This window comes from Enhydra lutris, unplaced genomic scaffold (genome assembly GCF_002288905.1).
Source record: "Enhydra lutris kenyoni isolate GAN:26980312 unplaced genomic scaffold, ASM228890v2 scaffoldscaffold29, whole genome shotgun sequence".
NCBI lineage: Eukaryota > Metazoa > Chordata > Mammalia > Carnivora > Mustelidae > Enhydra > Enhydra lutris.
This window is the reverse complement of record NW_019154113.1, coordinates 20,100,793-20,127,791: the sequence shown is the minus strand read 5'-3', so window position 1 is coordinate 20,127,791 and position 26,999 is coordinate 20,100,793. Positions and strand designations below refer to the sequence as shown.

At 47.9% G+C, this 26,999-nt stretch overlaps 1 protein-coding gene across 1 annotated transcript in view; it reads right to left on the bottom strand.

Moving 5' to 3' along the window:
* LOC111152648 (ADAMTS like 3) overlaps nucleotides 1-26,999 on the bottom strand; it is a 333,594-nt gene that overhangs the window by 38,499 nt on the left and 268,096 nt on the right. Inside the window, 4 exon segments of the mRNA XM_022511191.1 lie at nucleotides 16,664-16,792; nucleotides 18,674-18,801; nucleotides 23,605-23,864; nucleotides 23,866-24,677. Coding sequence (XP_022366899.1) covers nucleotides 16,664-16,792; nucleotides 18,674-18,801; nucleotides 23,605-23,864; nucleotides 23,866-24,677 — 1,329 coding nt within the window.

Genomic DNA, 26,999 nt, shown 5'->3' with positions numbered 1-26,999 from the left:
GCTCCTGCCTTCTTATTCTCCACGGGTAATTTACCACCAAGTTTGTAAAAATCATTTCTAACTCAGAACTCCTTTGGATTCTGTCTCCTCTTGCCATGGCCGTGGTCACTGCTATAGCTCAGGACCATAATTCTTCCCTTAATTGTGGAAACAACCTCTCGGCTGGCTTCCCTACTCTCAAACCGTCTCTTCATGTGAGGTCAGAGGGAACAGAGCACTGGCCCCTGCCCGCCTCCAGAAGCACATGGCCCACCTGGGAAGCCTGGCTCTAACCACACTCCCAGTCCCACCTCCTAACCGTCCAGCCACGTCCCTCCTGCCGCAGACCGTGCACTGTGGTCAGCTCAGTGTTCTGTCCACAGGTCCGCCCTTACTCACTCACGCCCTTCACTCCTCTGCAGTGTTCCCACCTTCTGGCCTTGGTCCACTCCTCTTCACGGATAGCCCTGGGGGTGCCTCTGCCACTGAGGTGCTTGTACTCCCCTCCCAGTTCCTACAGAGACTCATTCAGACACTGTCATGTTTGCAACATTGTCTCACGGTCAGTACTACAGCTTCCTGGGAGCTCCTTGTCGTCAGCTGGGCATGCAGCAGGTGCTCAGCCAGTCGGCTGAGTTGAAAGTGTTTGTGGTTCTTGCATGGATGTGTATGTCCCTCCCCTGCTCCCCACTACCAAATCTGTATGCAGAAGCCCTCACCCCCAGTGTGGTGGTATTTGGAGCAAGGGCTTTTGGAAGGTAATCAGGTCCAGCGGAGGTGAGGAGGGTGGAGACCTTGTGACGGGATTAATGCCCTTTATAAGAAGAGGAAGAAACCAGAGCGGCTCTCTCCCTCTCTCTCTCCTCCCTCTCTCCCTCTCTCTTTGCCTCCTTCTCCCTCCCCTCCCCTCCCCCGCCCCACCCCCTCTTTCCCTGTGCAGAAGCAGTAAGAAGATGCCCTTTGTGAGCCAGAGAGGGGCCCTTCCCACACATCAAGACTCCTGGCACCTTGATCTTGGACATCTTAGCCACTGTAACTGAGAAACAGATGTTTGTTGTTAAAGCCCCTCTCTATGGTATTTTATCAGCCTGAGCCTTATCAGGGGAGGATTTGGCTTTGGGCCTATTGCCGGTCATAGGACTCACCTGCCCCTCAGTGCTTGTGGTACACATTTTTGTTTAAAAAAAGAAAAGCTCGGGGCGCCTGGGTGGCTCAGTGGGTTAGGCCGCTGCCTTCGGCTCAGGTCATGATCTCAGAGTCCTGGGATCGAGCCCCACGTCAGGCTCTCTGCTCAGCGGGGAGCCTGCTTCCTCCTCTCTCTCTGCCTGCTTGTGATCTCTCTGTCAAATAAATAAATAAAATTAAAAAAAAAAAAAGGCTCTCCCACACGATTTTTTTTTTAGTCCGTTTGGGTGATTAGTTATTCTGAGGTACGGTTACGTCCGAGATGCATTAAGTCCCCCATGCCTTTGCTTACATCACTTGGTGTAGGGGACAACATAAATGCAACTCAGACCATCCTCCTCCCCTCCCCCCAAATCCCCTACACCTTCGATTCGTCACAAATTTATTCATCGAGTGAGTATTCTGTAAGTGCCTGCTGTGTGCCAGGACTCTGCCAGCTCCTGAGAGCTTAGCCTTTCTGACGCATCAACTTCTTCAGACTTTAGGCTTTCAGGAGGGAAGGAAAGGGAAGACATCCCTCAGGAGGCAGCCTCTTTCCCTCCTGAGCTCCCTCTGTGCTGAGACAAGCGGCCACACCTCGGGAGCCCCCAGCAGTGCATTACACACAGCAGGCTTATCAAAGTAAACTCAACAGAACATATAGGTTGGAGAACTGGTTTTGTTCTCTACAACTCCAGCTGTCTTCTAAAGAAGTTGGATGCTTTTCTTAGGGACATTTTGCAAGATTTCAATGCATGCATTTGTAGACAAGAGCCACATAACAGGGAGAGAAGAACTTGGAGTTCCTGCAGCAGTCCTCGGGGTTGGAGTAAGCAGAGGAAGGATGGGAGAGAGAACAGGGAGAAGAGAAGCCAGGTGCCAGGATGCCTTTGCCACAAGTCCTCAACCTTCAGCTTTGCTTTGAAAAGCTGCCAAATGCCTGGTATTAATGGATGTCTTGCTGGGAGTAGAAACCAGTCAAGGAAGTGAGTTTTGTATCCCGGTCGATGGAGGGCAAGAGAGCATACGAGGCCAGTGCAAGAGGGAGCCAGAGGCAGAGTGTCCACACCAAGGTAAGACCCCAAGAACTGTCAGAAGTCAGTTCCAGAAATTCTCTGAATTTCCAGTCTCTGGAACGGAGAGGGGTCAGAGATAACTTCACTTAAACCGCCACCTCAGAATGGCAAGGGTATGACAGCGAGTTTATACACACAGTGATATTCCATGTATACCAGAAAGTTCGGAGATCAAAACAGAACTTGGCAAGTTTTGGAGATGCGAAAGGAGACACGAAGGGCTCCCCTGTGGAGGGAAGAGGAGGGAAGGTCTCCACCGCAACTCGGCACCTAGAAGCATTGCTACGCGTGTGGACATTTTCAAAGAACAGAAGAAGCCAGAGGAAATTCAGATGGGATTCTTATACTCCTGTTCTTTATAGTCTTTCAAAATAACAAATGTTTGCTCTGTTCAAACAGCTACGAGATGTCAGAAAGAGTTTAAACTTATTTATCTAACCTCAAAGACAGGCTATTTCCCCTAAGACACAGAGCTCTGAAATATTCAACGTTCTGCTTCCACAACGCTGAAATGGTTTTTGGAAGGCAAATGTTGTGGGAAAAAAGTTCAGATCTGGAGGGTTGTAAAGCATGTGTTGCAGAAAGCCAGCACCTCTGGACGTCTTTAGAACAGTCACTGTTTTAAAAACAAACATCCTTCATCCTTGAAAGGCCCACGAAACATTCCACATTGCAGAATCCTTGGCCAATTCCAGACTGCTCGGAAAGTTGGTTTTTTTATATCACGTGTCACATATATTATACCTATAGGTTCTCGTTCATTTCTTTGTTTCCTCCAACTACTCAACACTCATACAATATTCTGCCTCTTTTTTTTTTCCACACATGACAATTGAAAGCTGAAGCTACCCTTAGTTCCAGGGGCTCTGAAGAAATGGTGGTGTCCATTTACAGGATGAGAGGCAAATTGAACACAGTGTAGACAAACCACAAGAGTCATTACTAATAAACAAAAAAGAGCCCACAGTTTCAGAGTCAGAGAAAAAAAAATCCTCAACACTATCAGCGCAAAGAATAGCTAAACTCTTCTTGACAGCAGGGTCACTCTTCACAAGGTAGGAAATATTGTAGGAAACACTCTCATTTCGAGTTAACTGCATACCCTTCTGCTCTTTTTGACAATACATAATCTATGCCTTTTGGCTATAAAGGACTCTCCATCAACGATTCCATAGCCAGAACTTCCTCCAAATATCAGGCTATGGCTTTAACCAACCACAGAGCTCCCTTGAACAGCTGCTAAAGTACTTTCTCTTCTCGAACAAAATGATGTTAACAGATTGAATAATCAGGTCCCCAGTAGTTTGATCTGAGGAACTAGAAATAATCTGGGTCACAGCATCTATCCCCAGTTCTATATTCAAGAGTCTTTCAAAATGTGTTTCTTCTGACATGGAGGAATGGTGTTGATAAGTCTCCTGCTGGCGTGGTCATCCCTGACTTCTGCTTTGCTCGGGACTGGACAGTTCTCGGTAAGTCTACCGGTCAGATCTCATGAGCACTAGGGAGTGCACTGTGGGTACTGTCCTCCAGGGCCTTGCTCAGAGGCTAGAAAGGGCCCATGAGAGTTATTCCACATATTCTCTCCACACCAAAACCCCCAGTGGTTCCTTGGAGAATAAGACTCAACGTCAAATCTGATGTAAATCAAGCATGGCGCACACAGGCTGGAGCTAGCCAAGTGGTGTAAGCCGCTCGCTCCGGTACAGAGAAATCTGGAACAACAGAGCGAGGACAGCTTTGGACTTTCTGGAGACCCTTTCTGATCAACAGCAATTTTGATCATTGATCGCTGTAACATCAGGATTTGGAGGAACAAATAGCTATGATATGGTCCTCATTTGGAAGTCATGCCCAATGATCTTCAAGTTGGTCTTGCTGCCGTCACCAGCAAACCTGAACCATCAGTGGAGCTCCTGAGGTGACATCTCAAGGCTGGGATGACGCCCCAAGGCTCCCTTTCCACCTCTCTCAAGGTTCTGGCTCTTTCTTGCTTTTCCAAGTTGCCCCCACTTACACTATAAAATGGCTCCTTTCTCCCTAGAAATGGGGGGGGGGAGTAAGATTCAGTTTTCCTAGCTCCAAAGCTTATACTCTTCTTGGAGGATTAGGGCACAAAAGCCCTTTCAATCTGTGGGTACCAACTGCTAACAAGAGCTCGCCCTCCAGTGTCGGGGACCTCACTGCTTTCCAAACTGTGAAATGCTAAGATTTTCCATGTGCTCTTCTCTCTTCTGCAGATTATTTGCTATTCTCTTGTACCACTTGGAAATTTTCTGCTCATTCTTTTTTTTTTTTTTTAAGATTTTATTTATTTGAGAGAGAGAGAGAGAGAGAGAGAATGACTGGTACGGAGGGGCTGAGGGAGAGAGAGACAGAGAGAAGCAGATTCCCTGCTGAGCAGGGAACCTGACACGGGGCCTGATCCCAGCACCTCCAGGTCATGACCTGAGCCGAAGGCAGACACTTAACAGACTGAGCCACTCAGGCGCCCCAGTTTCTGCTCATTCTTAAAGATCCATTGTTGGCCCTCTCTTCACTGACCCTCTCTGACGCTGAAGCTGATTCCTCCCCTGTGGCCCTTCAAACACTGAGCTCTCAGCTGTTGACAGGCCTGACTCCACCTTCAGAATGAGCCCAGAGTGTGGACGCAGGCCCTGCCCCATATAGCCCAGCTTCCCCTTCACTCCTTGCTACCCACTGTTTCCTGAGGATGTCTCTCATTTTGAAATAACATTTGAGGTGAGTCTAAGTCCCAGGAAAATCTTTGGCTCCATTTACTGGCTAATGCATTAGTTCTTAACCTTGGATACACATTAGAATTGCCTGGGGGGACTTAAACCACCCAACATTCTCTGGCCGGACTAGAGATAAATTGAGTCAGACTCTCTGGGGTAGGGTGGGTGGGTGGAAGGTGATGTCCAGGCCTGTCCGTAATAAAATGACTTTAGTATACCTCATGTCAGTCATGAAAATGAATACATGGGGGTAGCATTCGCAAATATATAACGGGGGAGATAAATGAAAAGATAAAGGAAATCAATGAAAAGATAAGAAAAGACAGAGGGACACCGAGGCCTGGATGTTAGTGCAAATGCTAAATTCTCTTGAGGTTCCATGGTGTGTTCCCCACGGGGGGTATTTTTTTCCATCACTGGGTCCTGAATGCCTTTTGTAGACTATACCAAGAAGCCCTCATGCTTTATTATTTCTGGGAGTTGAATTCCGACAAGATTTTCTCTCTCTCAGTCTGTACCCTGTGTGGGTCCCGCAGGGCCTACTGTAGGAAGGCACAGCTGGGGCAAAGGAGTGAGAGCAGATGTACAGGTGGTTAGAGGGCTTTCCCTAATTCCATGTGTTTTACACCATAGGTATTCCTCCAACCTGCAAGGCTATCCTGTGCCCTCTGTCACCGTCTATGTGGGTCTCACAGCATTCACAGTGAGAAGCCGAGACTCTTGGGGGACACAGAACAAGTGAGATCCTTTCTCGTAGGATAAGTAGATGTGAGAGGTTGGACGCTGGCTCTTACTGCTTTTTAAGAAAAGCCTCCCAATGGTTTACAAGTGCATCTCATAGAAGTCTGGAGAACTCTGCTTGCTGCTCTGGTTCCTGTCCCCGCAGCCTTCTGAGGAACCAGGAGAACACAGGGCCAGCCTAGAGCCACCACACAGGCACTCATGGAATGGAAGCAACTTCTTTCTTTAGAACCCTGAGCTTCAGAAGACCACCAAGAGAACACCTGAAGTCTGGAAGCAGAGAGGACGATCCCAGTTCCTGCCTTTCTGGATCACCTCAGGTCTGTCAACAACAGATCAACAGGCTCAAACAGGACCAAGCCAGGGCCATTTTATTAACCTTAAAAGTTAGGTGGGCTTAATCAATCTTCACATCAGAAACATGATGATGAAAAAAAAATGAGGTAAAAGTTATTTTAAATCTGAAATAAGATATAATTGTGGAAAGGTTATATGTTATTTTGGGAGCAGAAACTTGACATGGGTCTTGACCCCACTCCAGTGTTCCAACCAGTGGCTCTCAAACACTGTTAGTAACAGAACCAATTTAAATTTTTTTTGGTAGAAGAAAGTCCAATTTATAAAACTATAAAACATGGAGGTCTTTTAGTTGAACTGTATTTAGGGGAGAGGGTAGGTAGTGTAGAAAAGTAAGACTGGGGTCCTTGACAAGGACAAAGATTAATGTGGAGCTGGATGTCTGTGAGGTTTGGGGGACAGACAGACATACTGGTAGGACTGAAGACAGAAGTAGGGTGTAGACACTTGAGGATGAAAGCGGTGTTGTTGATGACAGGACCAACACAACAGCTGTGGTCTAGCAGCCAGAAGACACGGCATGACTCAGTACCCACAGACATACACACCCAAGCACGAGGCTTTTCCCAATAAGTATGAAATTTGATAGGTTCCTGAATAGCCCTTTCTGTGTTTCATCTTCCATATTCGGCAATAATTCCATTATCCTAGCATTTCTCGCTACTTCTTGATTGGGTAGACTCGTGTTTTCTCCACTTGGGAAACTGGTGTGGATCAGAGATGAGGAGGAAAATCACCGCTCAAGGAGCTCTGAGAATAGAGCTTCAGCAGATCGCTAAAGAACAGAAAATGGTTTTGCAAATGAGGCTTTTTTTTTTTTTAAGATTTTATTTATCTATTTGAGAGAGAGGCAGTGAGAGACAACAAGAGAGAGGAGAAGGTCAGAGGGAGAAGCAGACTCCCTGTGGAGCTGGGAACCGATGTGGGACTCGATCCTGGTACCCCGGGATCATGACCTGAGCAGAAGGCAGTTGCTTAACCAACTGAGCCACCCAGGTGCCCACAAATGAGGCTTTTTAATCCACTAACTCAATAATCCAAGTATGAATGCAAAGAGGTCTGGGGCAAGCCTATGAAGGTTCAGGTGAGGGAGTGGGGGGTCAGACAGCCCACGATTTGCCACATCCCTTTCCCGTTGCTGCAGGAATGTCTGGGTGGGGGTTCCACCAACCTGGGCGCTGACCTAGCTCGCTCAGGCAGACCCCTGACCTAACTAACACCGGCTGGCATCTCACCAGTGAGCAAGAGCCAGCCTTTCCGTGTGCACACCCTGGACCCTTCATCTCATACCATGGGACACTTCCGCAGGTGAGGCTGGGGTCTGCTTGTCGCCTGTACCTAAGCCTCTGACCCCTGTCCCCAAGCTGTGGTGCTTCCTAATTCCCCCGTCAGGCCTCTGTTTTGACACCCTTCTCTCTGGCCAGCACTCTGGGGTTCCCATTCTTCTGTCCCAAGTCCAGATGCTCCTTCTCCATCCAGTTCCTTTGGGGTCACACAGACTCGGGATTAAATCTTAGCTCACCCCTCAGTAGGTATACGGACACTGCCCTTAATTACAGGTGCTGGAGCCGTTTACACATTAGCAAAACAAAGACAATAATCAGACCCGCCTTGTAGGCTGTTCCAACTCGGACCCATCAAGTTATTCTTATTTTTTTAAGATTCTATTTATTTATTTGATGGAGAGAGATCACAAGTAGGCAGAGAGGCAGGCAGAGAGAGAGAGGGAAGCAGGCTCCCTGCTGAGCAGAGAACCTGATGCGGGGCTCGATCCCAGGACCCTGAGATCATGACCTGAGCCAAAGGCAGAGGCTTAACCCACTGGGCCACCCAGGCGCCCCAAGTTATTCTTATGTTTGATGATGAGTTTTGATGGACTGTCAACGCGCTCCATATGGGATGCTCCCGTCCGTGTCCTTCGTGGTTTGCAACGTACTGTCTCTCCATGTTCGACTCTACGGCTGTGTGCCGGCGCTCTGGGCTGGGCCAGGGACACCTATGTCCCAGATCCCCAGTTAACAACACGTGGGTTGCTGAAGGCCAGATATGCCTTCTCTGCCTCTTGGATGAAGCAGAACAATGAAATGTCTTGAGTAACTCGTCCAACAATCAACGACCAATCAGCGACCATATTACAATTCCACTGGTTTCAGATTCTGGCTCTCTGGACTTTCTTTCCCCTCTAACATTTCATCCACACCGTAGGCAGAAGGCTCCTTCTAAAACACAGAGCAGCTCACACCACTACTCTACTTAAAGCTTTTCTTGCCTCCCATCCTGAGGCAACGAAGTCCAAGGGTTTTAACCTGACATTAAACGCCCTTTACAACCTGGTCCCAACTGAAACTTCCAAAGCCCCCTCTTCCCACTCTCCTTCACACCCTCTGTTTTAAGTCACACGGATCTGACTGTAGTTTTACAAATAAGCCAGGGACTTTTGCGTTTCTGTGCTTTTGCATATATGCTGTTTCTTCTGCTTCCAATGGCTTCCTTTTCATTCCAAGTGGCCTGGTTGTAACCTCTAAGCCTTGAGAAGCCTTAACTCTTCTCTCCTGCGTTGGATGCCCTCAACCACACTTAGATTTCTGCATCTGTGGTATCATAGTTTCCTTGTCTATCAAGCTGCAGGTACCAGGGCTAATTCGTCTCTGTGCACTGAAGAACTAGACTGGGCTTAGCAGATGCTGAACGAATGCTTGCTGAATGGATAGAACAAAGCGTGGAACTTCCAGTCACTCATGATTGACTGTTTGGTTGAATATGGCATTAAGGGAGGAGGATGCTGGGAAGATTTCTGTATCACAGGCAGAAGTAGGAAAAACGAGGGATGGGTAGCCTCTCTGAGTGGGAGCAAAGGTTTTCAATATACTTAAAAATAATTTTAGCAAGTTTAAAGATTGTATATGGTTTCAAAGAGAGTCAAGCATCATATAGAAGAGGGAATACATTTCAAAAAACACAAAAATTAGCTTTAATATGGCCCAAAGCAACATAATGTTTAGTTCATAAAATAGGAGCAAGGAGATGATCCCCAGCTTTTCTTTATAAGTATTCTGAAAATTACATGCAACATTTCGTGGGTAAATGTATTTTTCTGGGGCAAGGGTTCTTCTTTCCTTCCTTTCTTCCTTCCTTCCTTCCTTTCTTCTTTTTTTTTTTTTTTTGGAGAGGTTCAAAGAGATTTGTGATTTAAAGATGTTACATCACTACCATCGAACTCCACACTATGTAATATAAACCGACGGTTGATGGGGGAAAATACTTGTCAGAGAGATGAACTCCGTATAGGAATTTAACCACATAATCTTGCTGCACCACAAAAATGTCCTCAAAATCCTCCCTGTAAGGGAAATTATTAAACCCAGTTAAAAAAATAAAAGCTAGTAATTCCATTAGACATCGATAAAACTTTAGGTGTACGCCACAGCATTTTAATCCTAAAAAAAAATCCCATGATGAGGAAAATACTTTCCAATTCCTGTCCTATGTTCTGACCACCAATCCATTAGACATAGAAGGCTCTCTTTCCCTCTACACTTTTTTGGAGGTCGAATCACCCTACCTGCCCCCCGGTCACACTTGCTTCCTGTCAACTGCTTGTCCATACTCCGTGGGGTGTTAATCCCATAATTTATTTCTCCTTGTCTCCCTATCCTCTCCTATCATTGGGCAGCATAACAGGGAGAGGGATGGAGGGCTTCAACACACACCACGGGCAGGTTTCACTTCCGAGAAGGCAATTTGTGATATGTATTCTGACTTACAGAAATTGTAATGCCTTACGACGTTATAACAACATTGACTGACCTGTAACCTAGTCATTCCAATCCTGTTAATCTTTTAAAAAAAACTAATCTCAACAACACAAAAAAGTTCTATGCACAAAAATGTCCCTTACACTGCTAGATGTAACTGTAAAGAGAATAAGCAGCTTAAGTTTCCCTAAATAAGGGAATGGCTTAGTTGTGCTACATTCGTAGAATCTGTACAGCAATTAAATGATATTTATGATTTTTTTTTTTTTTAGCACCATGAGAAAATTCTTTGGCTTAATGAGAAAAGGTCACAGGATGTAACAAAGTGGAAACGCTGGCTGTGTCTTGGTGGTGAGATTATGGGAGTTTCTTTGCTTCTTAATACTTTGCTATGCTTTCTAATGATTTTATAATGAGATGCATTACTTTTTATAATGAGACAAGAAAACAGAACAAAGGGGATGCCTTGAGAGTGAAGGACTACCGGATTCAGAGGCAGTGAACTCAGCCCTTCCGTGGACTGTGTTCATCGCTTTGGTCAGGTCTCTCCTCTCCAGGTCTTATTTTCAAAACATAAGGGCAGGACGCATGGATGTCAAAGGTCCCTCCGTGTTCAACTCCCAAGACCACACCTGGATGGTTTCCATGCACATTGCTTCAAATCACCTTCTGAATGTGCTGCCCTCCAGTTAACCTGATTTGCCTAAAACATCAGCTTTTAAATCAAGGAAAGACATTTTTCAAATCTGGTTCCTTCTTTTTCATTACAACGCTAGTGCCTGGGTCTTAATATAGATAAGTGGGATTTTCATGGGCTGGGGGTTTCATGGGCTCCAAGTAGCTCCTTGAGAAGGACATCATATCGACATTTTCTTCCCCCATTAAACATTTTTTCACCGAAGTAGAGTTGATATATAATATTTAGTTTCAAGCGTATATCACAAGGATTCAACAATTACACACATCATGAATTGCTCGCTACAATAAACGCATTACGATATTATTGACTCCAATTCCCTGTGCTGAACTTATCATCCCCGTGACTTCTTTACTCTGTAACTGGAAGTTGGTACCTCTTCATCCCCTCCACCCACGTCCCCATCCCCCCATCCATCTCCCCTCCTGCCATCTAGAGAGAGATTTTCTCTCTGGGTTCCCTCTCAGTCTCCCCAATCTTGGGTGAGAACATTGCTGGCACTCAGTTCTAACCCAGACTGGGCAGATGCCTTAGCTCAAGCATTCTTCCTACTTTTACTTCCTTTTGTCCCAGATTCCTATGAAAGACCAGGGGTCCAGGACAGAATTTTAGGGCTGGTCATCCACCTCTAATCCCTTATTCTGTAATAGAAAACCACAGGCCAAGGTGGGTTTGTGACAGGCCCAGTGTCTCATAGCAGAGCAGAAGCAGGGCTGGGATGGGAACTGAAAAAAACAGTGTAGCAGATAACCACAAGTCTGTCATGCAGAATTAGCGCCCATTCACACTGGACTCTATTTGCTTTAGATCTTGATTAAGCAATGAAGCATCACAGCTAGGTTAACATTCCTTCCCCACTCCCCCTCCTTTTCTCCCGGGAGTAGTGCCCATCCTGTCACTGGGGTCCAACCTTCCCATGAATATCTGTGTATTTTTTTTTGCCATATAATTATATGCTGATAAGTAATATCTATGGTTGCATTGTAGGTTTTAAAACTCTGTAGCGGGACGCCTGGGTGGCTCAGTGGGTTAAACCTCTGCCTTTGGCTCAGGTCATGATCTCAGGGTCCTGGGATCGAGCCCCACATCGGGCTCTCTGCTCAGCAAGGAGCCTGCTTCCCTTCCTCTCTCTCTGTCTGCCTCTCTGCCTGCTTGTAATCTCCGTCTGTCAAATAGATAAATAGAAGATCTTAAGGAAAAAAAAAAAAAAACTTTGTAGCATTGTCCTATTGTGGGTATTAGGATTATGATTTTTAATGAGATACATTGTATACACTGTACAATTCACTCTTCCGAGGGTACAATTCCGTGATTTCTTTAGCACACTCATAAAGCCGTGCAACCATCCCGACTGTAATTCCGGAACATTCTCATTCCCCCCCAAGAAATATGTACCCGTTAGTCATCCCGCCGGTTTTCCAGTCTCTTAGTCACCGGCAGCCTCTTATCTGTCTCTGCAGATTTGCCTGTCCTAGACATTTCATGGAAATGTAATCACGCAATCTGTGACCTGTTGCGTCTGGCTTCTTTCACTCACCGTAATTTTTCAAGATCCATCCGTGTCTCAGCGTGGAAACAGTCCTTCCTTCCTTTTTATGGCCAAAGAAAATTCTATGGCATGGATATCCCACATTTTCTTTATCCACTTGTCCGCGGACAGACATGGAAGTCGTCCTACTCTTTGCTGTGGGCCTCTCTGTATACGTTTTTGAGGGGACGTGTGTTTTCATTAGTCTTAGGTATATATACCTAGGAGTGGGATGGCTGGGTTTCACTTCTGGGGGAACCATCAGACTGTCTTCCAAATCAGCGGTGCGATTTTAAATTCCCACCCGCAGTGCAAGACGGTTTTCTGACTTCTCTACATTCTCCACGCTTCTGTCCTCCGTCTCTCTGATTACAGCAGTCACAGTGTGGGAAGTGGCATCTCGTTCCTGGGCACTGTAGGCAACCAATGAATCACTAAACTATACCTCTGAAACTAATAATTCACCAAATGCTAACCAACTGATTTTAATAAAATAAACAAAAAAAGAAAAGAGTCATCTCATTGTGGTTCTGACTTACACTTCCCTGATGACTAACGATGTTGAGCATCTTTTTATGGGCTTATTAGTCACTTGTACCATTTTTTTGGAGAGATGTCCACTCAGATCATTTGTCTGTTTTAAATGAGCTTGTCCTTTTATTGCTGAGTTCTAAGAGGTCCTTCTATATTTTGGACACTCTCTTACCGAATATATGATTTCCAGAAAATGTTCACTTGTTCTGTGAGTTTTTCTTAGACTTTCCTGACAGTGTCCTTGGCAGAACAAAAATTTTTCAGTTTGAAGAAGCTCGTTCATCCACTGTTCCTTTCGGCGCTTGTGCCCCAGCTAAGAAATTACTGCCTGGAGTGCCCAGGTGGCTCAGTCAGGTAAGCCTCAGACTCCTGATTTTGACTCAGGTCACAGTTTCAGGGTTGTGAGATCAACCCTCACATCAGGCTCTGTGATGAGCGTGAAGCCTGCCTAAGATTGTCTCTCTCCTTCTCCCTCTGACCCCCTCCTGCTCACACTCATGCTCTCTCTCTCAAACAAATAAATAAATCTTTTTTTTTTTTAAAGAAGAAAGACGGGGCACCTGGGTGGCTCAGTCAGTTAAGCCTCTGCCTTCGGCTCAGGTCATGATCTCGGGGTCCTGGGATCCAGCCCCACATCGGGCTCCCTGCTCAGCGGGGAGCCTGCTTCCCCCTCTGCTGCTGCTCTCCCTGCTTGTGCTCTCTCTCTCTCTTTCTGACAAATAAATAAATACAATCTTTAAATAAATAAATAAATATCTTTTTAAACAAAGAAAGAAATTATTGCTTAACCCAAGGTGACAAAGAATTGTGCCTGTTTTCTTTTAAGGGCGTCATGAAAGCTAACAGACTTTTAAATGTAGGCTTTTGGCTCACTGTGCATCACGTTTTGTATATGACGTGAGGCTGGAGTTCCACTTTACTCTCTTACAGGTGGATATGCGCTGGGACCAGCACCATCTGTGGAAGAGACGACGCTCTCCCCGACCTCGAGTCTCCGTAGTGCCCTTCTTGAAAGATGATGTTTTCAAGATGAACCTGCGCTGATGCTGGTGTCTCTAATTTACTCATCTGACGACCGCGCAGGATTCCAGGAAAAGAGCAGATCTCCGTGCGTGCCTTCTCTTGCTCACAGAGATTGAGGCTGTTTCTCGTGCATCTTTTTTTCTTCTTTCTCTCTTCATTTATTACCACCCCCACCGCCACCACCCCCAGTGCACAAGCAAGTAACTGTCTCTTTGCCTTGCGCAAAGGGCAACCCCCGTAAGTCGAATTTCTGCGTTGGGGAACCCAGAGGAGCCCAACACGCAAGACCAGGTCATGATAGACACTCAGGTTAGCTGCGCTTCTAATGAGCTGGAGGAAGGAACACAAGCAACACAGAATACACCCAGAGCAGGAAATTATAAAAGAAATGATGACCTTACTAAGCATTACCACTACAAAAAATAAATAAATAAAACAAAACACACAGCTGTTAAGATGTGTCGGTCATTCCTCTCAGATGAGCTTTCCTTTCTCTGCCAGAAGGTGGCAGAGAGGATACAGCTGAAACGCTTCTTCCCCCATTTTTAAAAGAAAAAAAAATTATTTTTTATCAAGAGCAAAGCAAAAGTCTCTTGCAACTTAAAGCTTCTAACTTTTAAACATACAGATTTGCAGGTTTTATTAGGTAATACAGTCATGAGAAATATCACCTAAGGGAGACCAGAGACAATCACTTTTGATATCCGCATTAAATAAAACATATTTGGCCATACCAAGAAAGTATGAATCTGTCTAAGAGGTATGAATAGAGGAGCTCATTATAGTTACTGAAAAATATTTTAAGGGCAACTGAAAAATAAAAGACAAATTTACACATGCTACCGATTCATAGACATAAGCTCCGTGTGCAACACGAAAATATAATTTTGCGACACGGCGTTCAAGTCTATAAATGATCTGCCATCCCCGTCCATAAGTGAGGGGCTGGATTAGCTGAACATCCAAAGTCCCTCCTTCCCCTGGCGTTTAAGTGGTACACTTCCCACTGCCGAGACGCGGGCAGGAAGGTCCCACACGAGCTCGTGACAGAACCGTGTCTAAAACCCAAGTTTGCTGACCCTTCCCCAACTTCCCCGTCTGTCTTTAAAAAGACGGATCTCCAGAAAAAGCTACGTCCGTATAGATTCCGCCTATACGAAAACACAGTAAGTTCACTTACTGTGAAGTGTTTATTTAAAGGTTTTTTATTTTTTATTTAAAGGTTAAAGGTTTATTTAAAACGACACATAACTCAAAATGAGACGGGTTTATTTGTGAGAAGAAAAGGTCCTGATGAGTCCCCGGGGGCTTGTCCACAGGGGATGGAGGCCAGGTAAGGAGACAGAAGCCTGCGGGGGCAGCGTCTGGTAGGAGAAGGGAGGGATGAGAAGGAGGAGAAACGCCCGCAACACCGAGCTCCCTCCAGGCCCCAGGGGAGCAGGGGCACGGGGGCTGTGGGAGTCAGGACCCAGTCAGAGATGGCCCACGTGCCATCGGGGCCTGGCCCAGAGAATAAAACCCAGACGCATTTAACGGTCTTTGCTGGAGGCTTCCCCCACTAAACCATTTGCCACCGAATTCAGCCGCTGACTTATGACAGCAAATAATACACCACGAGCCTTTCAGGGGGTCATCCCCACTCCCCAAACGCCTGGTTTTAAACTCTTGTGGAAGCAAGAAATGCAGGACTAACGTTAGAAGTTGAGGTTTGTCCTCGTAGAAGGCAGATCTGTTTTGCAGAATCGCCTGCAGGTGTAGGGCTCTAGAAACTCTAGCCGCTTGGGGCTTGGCGGCCGCCAAGTTCCGTTCTGCTTTTCTGCTCGGCTGGGCCAGGGAACGTGGCCCGTTCTGTAAGGGTGGGTAGCACTTTGCCAGAAAACTCACATTCTTGTGGGTGGAGACGTTGCGAGGCTGGAGGGAGCCTGCAAGTCTGTGTAGGCCAAACGCTGCAGGGATATCCAAGGGGTGAAAAATAATACCTTGGGGGTTAGCAAATTTCCACAGCCTGGGGAGCCAAAGGTGCAGCTCTGGAAACACGGCAAGAAAGCGACCACTACAGGGAGGGAGTGCCTGGAAGGTGGACAGCGCTGTCCTGGGCTCCCTTTGCTACACGCACGGTCACTGTGTTACCGACGGCAGCGTGAGGACTGCAGCGCGAGGACTCCCCGGGTCGCCCTGCTCCTCCGGGCCGAGGCCCAGGTGAGATTCGTCCCAAGCGGCTGCAACTTATGGGGGCCCCATTAGCTGGAAACGAGAGAGACGCCGTCATCCCCACAGTCAATCAATGCATGGTAAATCACGGGCGCACGCTCCGTCCCCTTAAAACAGATCTGAACCGTGACGAGGTCCCAAGACTCCCTGAGAAACTGATCAAAATCATTCATACGGCGCCCCTAACCCCATACAACGGACATATGTGCCGCCTATAATGTTGATCCAGTGGAGGGAGGCGCGGGCCCTGGGTAAGATGGAAAAATCTGTGATTTCAAGAGCAAGAATGGCCTGACACTAAAGTGAGGTCGAACTGAAAGTGTTATTCCTATTAAAGGAAGGAGCCGTTAGAAAGAAGGCTTCTGTCTCAGGGCGAACGAAGCAGAGCGATCCACTGAGGCACAGGCTGGTCATGCTGGTTTGGGACAGTCCAGGATGGAGACGGCGCGGGCCGGGGAGACCCCGAGATTCCCACCCCCGGACCGGGCTTTGCCCAGCTGGAGCACACCTCCAAGAGTTTCCAATGAACCCCCTCCCTGACGCTCTGCTCATCAGGCAACCACAGGACTAGAAGGTGGTCTGTCATGTCCGTCTACCCACAGCGACACGGTATCCTGGTCACGCCTGAGCACGCAAGTGTGCGAGGCCGTCCCAGTCCTCACGGGAAATGGAGACATGGGCGTTTTGTTTTCCACCCTGGTCCCATGAGTCGGTCTCATCCTTGAGAGGGACAGCCACCGTCAGAGGGCTGGAAACTCAGATGGTTAAGCAGGTCAGGCTGAGGTCTGAGAGCTGCCACCTCCTGGCAACACCGGGCACGACACGGTCCCCCACCCTGACCCCAGAAACGCCAGACTTGCCTTTTACAGGACATCGGATCGTCACGTCGGCTCCCAAGGCTGCCTCCACCACACCTCCAACCGCGACGGACAGGTGACTGTGTCCCAGTCGGCTGATATTTCTCTCAGTGGACAAGATGGCCGGCGCCTCTTCATGGAAAGGGAACAGGAAACGATGTTAGGTTCGGGCCTTTGCTCTGCGAAACCAGCCGCATTTGGTAAACTTGGCGCAGCAAGTGGCTGTCTCTGCGTCCCTCACAGTGCCCCCCTTAGGGCTGGCACATACACAGCCCAGGGGTCCTTAGTGCCTGGACGCACAGGCGGGCGGACAGATGGATGTACGCGTTCAGAGAGACACCCACGGGGTGGTCTGTACAAAGCAGAGCTAGGCTCTGAGGTTATTCTGGTTTTATAACCAAAACTGAGGATAAATCCTTCTTTGATAAATTGAAAAAGAAGGATTTCCAAAGCTCACGAGAAGCCAAGAAGCAGGGCCAGGCGTCCCCTTGGAGGAACTGAAGAGGGATCCAACACACCGGGGGCTTGGGAGCCACTGACTCTCGCCCTGCAAGGAGCCCTCGAAACAGACCCACCTAAACCTTGCACAGAAAAATGACCATAACAACAAAGTCACGGAGAATCGAGAACCTAATCAGGGACTTTTCTTTCCCTGGATTTTGAGAAATGTGGACTTTCAATGGATTTGTTCGTTCACTCAGTCAGGAAGTACACTGTGTGCCTGGGCTCAGTGAGGGGAAAACGGCCATCGTTGCCCTCAAGCCACTCCGACTGGTGGGGGACACCGTCTCCCAGGGGCTGGTGGCCGCTGGGACAGAAGAAGGTGCTGGTTGCCCAGGGGTCTGCCAGTAGCCTGTGAGGGTCAGGGGAGGCAACATCCCGTTAAGGGTGTTGGCAGGGCGTCCCTTTGTGGAGGACGACTGCCGTGATGGCATTTACTCCACCATTAGCTCGTGAGCGGCTGGAGGGCAAGGCCTGTTTCGTCTATGCACCGGGCACGCAGAACGAAGGCGCGTCGGCCGACCGCTCCGTACCCACATACTCAGGGACCAGGGGACATGCTGTTCCAGCCCTTCCAGGAATCTGGATGGTCCTCGATGACCCCATTCCACCCAGGAATGCCCAAACCTGGGGACTAGCATTTTCTGGGAAGGGGATGATGCTCACAGGAGGGTCAAAGCACAGAAAATCAAGGCCTGAAGGCCCTACCTTGGGAATGCGGTGAGGGGACAAGCTCGGGGAGCTTTCATAATCCCCAGGTCCAACCTGCTCAGAGCGTGTGGATAGGGGGTCCCTGGCACCAAGCTCAACGCTCAGTTGTCCGAATGCTGGATTCTAACCCCCGGTATGGCTCCTCCCCTCCTCTCAGTCCCTGTGAGCCACGGACACTGGAAACCACGGAGCGGAGAACTGGAGGGGGGAGCGCGTGGTTTATTTTTAATCCCAGAGCAGGAGCTCGCCACGAGGAAGTGCTGCTTAAAACTCACCACCTAAAACTGTTCCTTCGTAATTAAGCCCATTTTCCTCATGAAAATGACACCATCTGCCTCCTGGGAAGACAAACGCTAATTCACAGTTACAACCTCCTGAAAGTGTTTCTAAGGACGGGTGGGTATGCCTTGGGAGGCAGAGAGCCCCCTTTAGAGGAGAATTATTCTCCTCTAAAGGGCATCGGCTGGTGGCCCTTAAAAAAGGAGAAGTCCACACTGACAAAGCTGCCGGTAAAACTGTCTCATTCACTCCCGGTTCTTGGAAAGCGAGCTCTAAGGCAGGCGATTCCAAGATCGGATCCGCAGGCCGGCAGCGTCGGTGTGACTTGGGACCAGGTTAAAAGCGCAAACTCGGAATTTGGTCCATCCCAGACCTACTGAGTCAGAAGCTCCAGGAATGGGGTCTAGAAATCCGTGTTCCGACCTTCCCCTCGGGTGTTTCCGCTGCTTCGTGCTGACCTCTGGGAACGGCTGCTCTAGAGAACCCCAGACCAGGCATTCCGGTGTCAGCGACGGGCATTACCTGCATAGAGCACCGGAGAACTCTCCACGTCCGAACCGAGATGGTTAGCTACCGAGCATCCGTACGTTCCTTGTTCCTTCTTTGTGGGGTTCCATATCTGCATTTTTCCCGTTCCAGCCAAGATGATTCTGTGGGACAGATAGAAAGGGTGATTCACTGCCTGGGCCCACAGCACGTCCCAGGGAGAGAGGACTGCAGAATCAGACCCTGGGCTGGCAAGGATCCCGCCCGGAAGATGGGAGGGTGGAAAAGTCTTCCTCCTGGGCTTGAGTTCAGAGACCGGGTTCCTGGACGGTGCCTGGAGAGCCAGGCTTCCTGCCTCACTTTGCACGAGAGGAGACTTTTGTGGACGGACTCGATGCTTAATCCACCACAATCTCACAAAGACAAGCTAGGAAGCGTCGGCTGGAAGGATGTTAACCCATTTTGTGGCCAAATCCTTCCCCATAGAGAGCAGGAATGGATTTTTCGGTTCGGGTTTTCACACGGGAAGTGAGCGGGCCATCAGTCAAAGGGACTTGGCTCTGGCCGTCACCTCACTGTGACTGCAGGAAGAAGTCAGAGCAGTCAGTGGTGCCAAGACTGCATTATACTGGCCTCGGAGCAGCCTGCTGAGAATCTGGGCTGACCCAAATGAGCTCCGTAAGGTTTCCCGGCTATGGACAGCCGTCACCGCCAGCAGGTACATGACCCTGAGAACCAGAACTGGTCAGGTGTATCCTGGCAGATGGCGTAATGACTCGGGGAAGAGAAAAAGGTGCTTGTTCTGCTTTTATTTTAATTTTTTCCTAACAATTTGAAGCTGCTTCTTGATCACCTGCATCAGTGGTCCGTATACTGTTTTTTTTTCCCCTGCTGCCTCCCACTTTCCAGATCCCAGCAACAGGGACGATTCTGACCACTTAAAGGCGGTGTGTTTCTTCGTGAACTGAGCTGGGGCCACTTCTCCATTTCCTGTCACTTCATGGTGCTCTCACTGTGCTCCAGCCATAATGAGCCTCTAACAGTTTCCAGAACATTCCATGATCTTTCATAACCCCGAGCGTGTGCATATGTCGTTCACTGTGTTTGGAATGCCCTTCCCCCCCAGCCCCCATTCTGGCAAACTCTGACTTCCCCACTGAATCCTGGATCAAATATAATTTTCCCTGTAAAGCTCTCCCCGATCCTCCTAGAATTATCTTCTCCCTCTCTGGGCTCCTTCTGCTCTGGTTTGTGTATTTGTTTGATGAAATATCTATTTCTTCCTGCCAGATTGTGATCTTTTCAAAAGCAGGGACCAAATCCTACTCACAGCTGTGCATCGACAGTGCCGAACACCGCAACTTTTGTACAGAAAGTTCTCAGAATCCTCCGACGACTAAATGGACAAATGGTCGGAATACAACAGAACCATGGCGCAGAGTGTGCGTAGCAGCAGGACACAAAGCCCCCCGCAACACACATATGAAATCCACAGAAGCGGGCAGAAACACAACCTCGGAATCGCCCGGACCAAAATCAGGAGCACGACAGACCTAGTTACTAGTAGGGCCAGACTTCATGCTAACATCTGCATCTAAAATCTAAAATCCCTATTACAGAATAGTTGATTAAGAACAACAACAGAACGAGTAACTACATTTGAAAAATAAATACACTAAAATGTTTTCCTCAATTATTTCATATACATGTTCATAGGATTCAGAGATCTTCAAACCATCCCTTTGTTCTGTAGGTCTCAGCAGCACAGTGAGAAATCACGGCATCCGGCCTGGGTCAGTCCCTGGACGGGAGAACAGCGGGTAAGGCTCCATAAGGGATGTGACCTTGGTCTCTGCTGGACAGCCTTACTCGCGACAAAGCCGATCTTTCCACAGGCATCAGCCCCAGCAAATCTACCACCGTCTGCCCTTTCTGGCTGGCAGTTCTTACCCAGATAACATCTAAACCCCTACGCCCCTACACACTTTCCTCCCCTTGGGTAGAAGCTCTCAGAAACGTAATTCCATTTTGGAGTTACCTGGACTGAAAAGACATGTGAGATTCAGAAAAATGTATCTACAGGTGAGAACCTTTTTTGCATCAAGGAAATGAAATGTACGGAGAACAAACTCATTAGGTAAGTTTGAGGAAGAAAATGGAAGTAAGAAAGGATCTTATTTTTTTATTCTCTTAACAATTGAAAAGTGAAAACTTTTAATAGCCATATGGAATCGCTTTGGTATCCAACGGTTGATCCTTAAAGTGCGGAAAAACCCACTTGAGCCGGATGTACTGAGTCAAAACCTGTCTTCATATGACCTCCAGGAGTCTCAGGCTCAGGAGCTCCTGTTAATTCCACGCGGTCAACGCAAGCTATTTGAAATCAACCCCACAAACACTTACATAAACTGACCACGCTCTCCCATGACCCCTGCCCTGTGGACACGGCCACAGGTGAATCAATCAGTTCTACTCGCTCAGCCTCTGCTTCTTATAAAATGAAAATTGCTGAGCCGTCCTCAAGGGGCAGTCCAAGGACCCCAGAGGTTCCTGAGCTCAAAACCATTTTCATAATGACGCTAAGCCATTATCTGCCTTTCTTGCTGAGTTGACATTTGCATGGATAGCCCATGTGCACCAGGTGTCCCTGTTTCTTGGCCACCACGCACTTGCTATGAAAGCAAAAATGCCAGTTTCCCTTAGGAATGTCCTTCACACAGCTATGCGACTTAACTGGTTTTTTTACCAAATCTTAACCCTCAAGCATGTATATTTTTCATGTTCTGTATACAGAACCGGAAACACACCCAAAGCCCCACATGTCTGATCTGCAAGCTGAACAAGCCCCCCACCCCACCGTTTTTTTCATGGAACACCATTTTTACTCGAAAGAATGGCTAACATTATAATTATTCAGCCTGGGGTATGTGGCAGCTGTTTTAAAAAATTAACTGAAAGGAGCAGACCCATTCAAGGAGAGCAACTGATGGTGTTGAATTTTCACAGACTTTCACATGAAAATTAAAATTTTAGGAAAATTAGTATCCTCCATGGTGAGCCTGACAGTGTTCCAGAACTCAAAGACTTTCCTGATGCTCTGGGTAGTGACAATTCAGAATGTGTGTGTTCTTTACATTGTCTAAGGAAACGGGCCAACAGAGGGGAGATCGCTGTAACTTGGGGAGTCAGTATTTTGCAAACGAGCACTGTGTGATATTACAAAATCACTTGTAGGTAAAAGACCCATTCCGAGCACAAGATAAGGCAATACTTTTCCATAAGGGAAGAATAAAATGTCATCAATATGGCTTAAGAGTCCACATTCCAGCTGACTGGAATTTCAGAAGCTACTGTAGTCATAAAAAACAGCCACGATTATCTGAAGAGGCTGTGAAAAATGTCCTCCTTTTTCCAACTCTCATATCTGGGTGAGGCCGAACTTTCTCTATGAACGTTACTTATAACAGCGTATCACAACGTACTTATCGGAGAAGCGTTTATAAGAATGCAGCTGTGTTTTATCAAGCCAGACATTACAGAGATTTGCAAAGATATAAAACAGTGCCACGGTTATCAGTCCTTTTCTTTAAAGATGGCTTTTTCAAAAAGCGTTATTTATGCGAATATGTGATGGGCTTCTTACTGTTATTTCTAAATGGATTAGTGAATAGACATGTTCAATGTTTTGTTTCAATTTCTAATATGGTAAATATCGATAGCTATAACTCACATGAACAAAAGCTCTTTAGGCTTCTTGGAGAAGCTTTATAAGTTTTGGGTTTTTTTTGTTTTGTTTTTAGGTTCAAAACGGTCCCAAGGCCAAAAGATTTGCGAACTGCTAAGCTAGTTGACCTGGAAGGTTTATTTCACTGGGAAAACTTCTTTTGACCCTTGTGTTCAGAGTTCCAGGGCAAAAAATGAAGAAGTTAGATTTGTTCTATCTTCTCACTCTAAGGTACAGCCTAATCACATATCACAAAAAAATTGAGTTTTACCTAGATTTCTTCCGCTGTTTCATGCATTAGACTCAAATGCACTAACAGACGTGGTAAAAATAAAATTTGCATTTTTTAAGTACAATAAGGTCTGCAAAGCAATTTAACATCTGCCGTTCTGTTCCTCTTAACAATCCCAGGAGGCAGCTTGGGCTCTCTGAAGGCAAGCTAAAAGCAAGCAACAGCAAGACTTAGAGACACGGAAAGATGCAAAAATGAATTACCACTTGTTATTCCCTGCTGTTTCATGTGAAGTGAATGAAATGCACTATCTTCGTATGGACACGCAGATCATGATAAAACTCTGACTTAATATTGTGTTGTGAACATCTCAAAAACTTTGATCCTTATTCTAGTAATCTCATGACCTAACACTTGGGATGATACAGAAGAGTGGTTCAGATACTCAGTTTTTCTACTGAGGCTGTCATTTGTGTGATGTCCACACATCCCTGGCGGTGTTCAGGAGATAGGGTCCCTGGTTCTGGATGGCCTGTGAAATAGTCTTGGGATTCTGTCTCTTGGTGACTTCATCAGAAAGCTACTAACTCTCGGGGCCAACGTGAATGCCAAGGAGATACCATGTCTCCCAGATATAGAAGCGCACCATAGATAAATTCTGATTTGCAGTTCCCACCTGGTGTGGGATTATTGCAAGGATGATTGTTTTTTTGAGGCCTTCTGTGGATTTTATTTGTAAATGTTAAGTGCTCTGCAAAGAGAAAGGCTTTGCATGCTTAAGCTCAGTCTGACTGTACCCAGTCTTGGTAATGATGGGGATGGTAAGGGTTTAATTTTTAAAATTCCAGTGCATATGTGAAAAACACATCCTAACCTTTTTTTTTTTTTTTCCTAAAGAATCCTGTTGGAAACACATTCTCAGAAGAAAGAATTTGAAAGTCTTTTCAAGAAAACTGGAATGCCCATTAAGAAGGTATGACACAGGGAACACTGTATCTTTCTTTTACTTACTTTTCTGAGGGTTGTAACGAGGTCCCATCCTTGGTCCACGTGTAGGTGGCCTGACTGGGGGTAATGAGCTCACACAGTATATTGATGACCTCTGTCCTTTTCGTAATGTACACTGTATTTCCAATTCTTGAATTTATTGTTTTGTTAAATGAAATCGAGGTGGGCTCGCTTTGCCTCCTGAGAACAGGTCCCTTGGGCCTGAAGGTCAGCTTGCCTGAGTTCTCCACCTCCGAGGCTTGAGGCCTCCTTCTTGCTCCCCCCCCTCAGCTGGGCGGCAGGAGGCACCCCTTCCTGGGCACCCCTCCAGGGGGCCAGTGCTGGCTGCACCCTGGCTAACTCGGCCACCAGCTGGTAGATCACCTGGGACGCCAGGTCATCACTGACCTCTCCGGTCTCCATGAGCTGACTCATGTTTCTGATCAGCTCCTCGAACTGGGCCGTCTCCATGCTGTACGCTCCGTGTTTAACTGCTGCTTCAAACTGCTTATTCTTAAACTCCCAGGAGTGAGGGTTTCCTGCAGAATTACTGCAGGGACCCAACAGAGCCCTCCAGAAAGGCTGCTTAGCCACTTGGCCGTCCTCCGGATACAGCTCATTTTTGTTACCCCACAGCTGCCTCATTTTCTGCCACGTGGCTCCCAAGCCGTTGGCGTCCTTGTGGTCCATCCCCAGATAGGGCGTCGCACTCTCCGAGAGCGCCGGGGGCGCGATGAGTCGGTTGTCCGTGCCGATGAGCTTGAGAACCGCGGTCTCCCACGCGGGGCCAGCCACGCAGCGGTATGTGCCGATATCCGGGGCCGCCAGGCTGTGGATTTTGAGGGAGCCCGACTTGGTGACGCCAAGCCGCTTGGAGTTCTGCAGACAATGGCCATCCTTCTCCCACTGGATCAGGGATTTCTGGAATCGGCGTACTGGGCATTTAATGATCACCGAAGTGTTAGGCAGCAAATAGGCTCTGCCCCCCACAGTCAGGTTAATGCGCTTCTCCTCCCTCGTCTGGATGTAGACTCTCTGGACCCCGAGGATCTGGGGCCCCTGCTCCCCAGGCCGTGTCTTCGTCTCTGGTTTCGCTTCTGCAGGGGGGAAGGAAAGAAAATGTGAACAAATATCTCCATAATATAAGCTTTCTGACAGTAGTCTTCCAAGGCCGATGCAAGTCAACAAATGTATCTTTTAAAACAGCTCCCCATATATAATGGAATATTACTCAGCCACCAAAAAGGATGAACACCTCCAACTTACATCAATGCAGATGGAACTGGAGGGTGTTGTGCCAAATGAAATAAATCAGAGAAAGACAATTATATGGTTTCACTCATATGTAGGATATAAGAAATAACACAGGGGATCGTGGGGGCACGGAGGGGAAACTGAATGGGAAGAAATCAGAGAGGAAGCCAAACCATGAGAGACTCTGGGCTCCGGGAAACAAATGGAGGGTTGTGGAAAGGGAGGTGGGTGGGAGGATGGGGTAACTGGGGGATGGGCATTGAGGCCACGTGAGGTGAGGAGCACTGGGTGTTATGGCCAGTAATGAATCACTGAACACTGCATCTGAAATTAATGATGTACAGTATGTTGGCTAATTGAATTTAAATTTCAAAAAAGAAAAAAAAAAAAAAACAGCCAACAATGACAAGATAAACAACAGTATGCCGTATATCTGTAGATTGAGGTACCTGTCACACCTGCCTAGAACATTAGCAGTGAAGAATGGAAATCTGAATGAAGGGCATAACATGTATGAATTATTTTGCAAAGCCCTGGTTTAGAGGGGAGGTGAGGTGACATGTTTATATCAGTAAGGGGTGTCTGACGTTGGCAGACGCCCCAAATATCAGACGCCCCCTTGCTGATACGACTCAGTCGGAGGCACATCAGCTCTCGGGGAGAAAGCAGAAGCGGGGACATGAGCACAAGCATTCGAAGGACCTGGAGGTGAGGACGAGGTGCCAGAGGGTGCCGGTAACCAGAGCAAGTCAGTCAAAGCAGCAGGGCCTGAAGGGGCATGTGATCCCAGAAGAAAAGGGAGAACAGGCCCGCTGAAGCCAGCCAGCCAGACATCTCTCTAAAACCAGACAAACAGACCTGAGTTTGGACCTTAGCTCTGCCCCTCGGACAAGTCACCTGATCTCTCTGAGCCTCCGCATTCCTGCCTAGGAAATGCGGGGAATGCTAGTGCCTTCATCGGGGGAGTGTGAAAGCCTGGTTGGACGTTTATACCAAGTGTACAGCCCAGCAGTGAGCACTTGATACACACAACCTCCAAGACCCCGAGAGGTGAAAATGGAGGTCCAAGAGGACCCCCTTACCCCGGAGAGGTGCGGCTGGCTCTAGCTGGTTCCGGGACATGGGCTTCAGTGGATGGCCTTGGCCCAAAGAGGACGCACCTTAGGTCTCTCCTTTGGAAGAGGAACCTGCGGGAAGGCCTCGCTGAGCCCCGGGGTGATTCTGAAGGTGGGGGGAGACATGGCCTGGGTGGAAACCTGGTCCTTAGGTCCAGGTCCAAACGGACCTGGAGGACCTAGAAGCAGCACGGGGTGACAGAGGGGAAATGGACGCCTATCTGAGGTACTGCTGGACTCAGGAGGTCATGGCATCGGGGGCCTCACTAGCTTGGAGGATCCTGGTTATAGGTCCTCCAGCTCAGGCACATGCAAAGACACACCAGGAGAACAATCAGACCGAGTCCCCACTTAGACGGCCCTCTCCAGCCCGCGGGAGTAGCTATGGTGGGTCTACCAAGACCCTGTTTTTCCAGAACAACTCCAGGAGACCTCTTGTGTGGCTATGATTCCCACAGGGTGGAGCTGCTTGCTGGGGTGGGGCGGTGCCAGTGCGTCCAGGAAAACCACAGGGCTGAACCCATAACTTTCACAGTAGATGTTCTTGGTGAAGGACCCGCGTGAGTCTGCAGAGTCACGATTGGTAGGTCCGACTCCTGTGTGGGGTTCTGCCCGCGATGTTCCTCGGCCCATCTCCAAGAGGAACTGGGTGACGTGCCACACACACGCGCTTGCCTGCGGGGTACAGTCTCCGCGGAGGTCAAGTTCATGCCGCCGGCTGAGGCATACAGATGGTCTCTCGCTCAGCAGCACAGGACGTGGAACGTACGGTCACACGTTCAAAGGCAGGAAGAAAACTTTGGGATTCCCCGGCCCGTGTGTAGTTTATCTGTTGTTACAGGCAGCGAGGCCGTCTGAAAGACTTTGCAGCATGCACGGCATGAGCACAAGTGCTCGTGCTGGGTAGAGGAGGTGAGTTGGCAGGTGTGCCTGGGGTGTGATCCAGGGTGCGGGCTCTGCCATGTGGTGTGCAGACAGAGGCTAGTTACCAACCATTTGGGAAGTATGTCCACATTTTTTCTCTTTTTGAGAGAGAGAGAGAATCTTAGG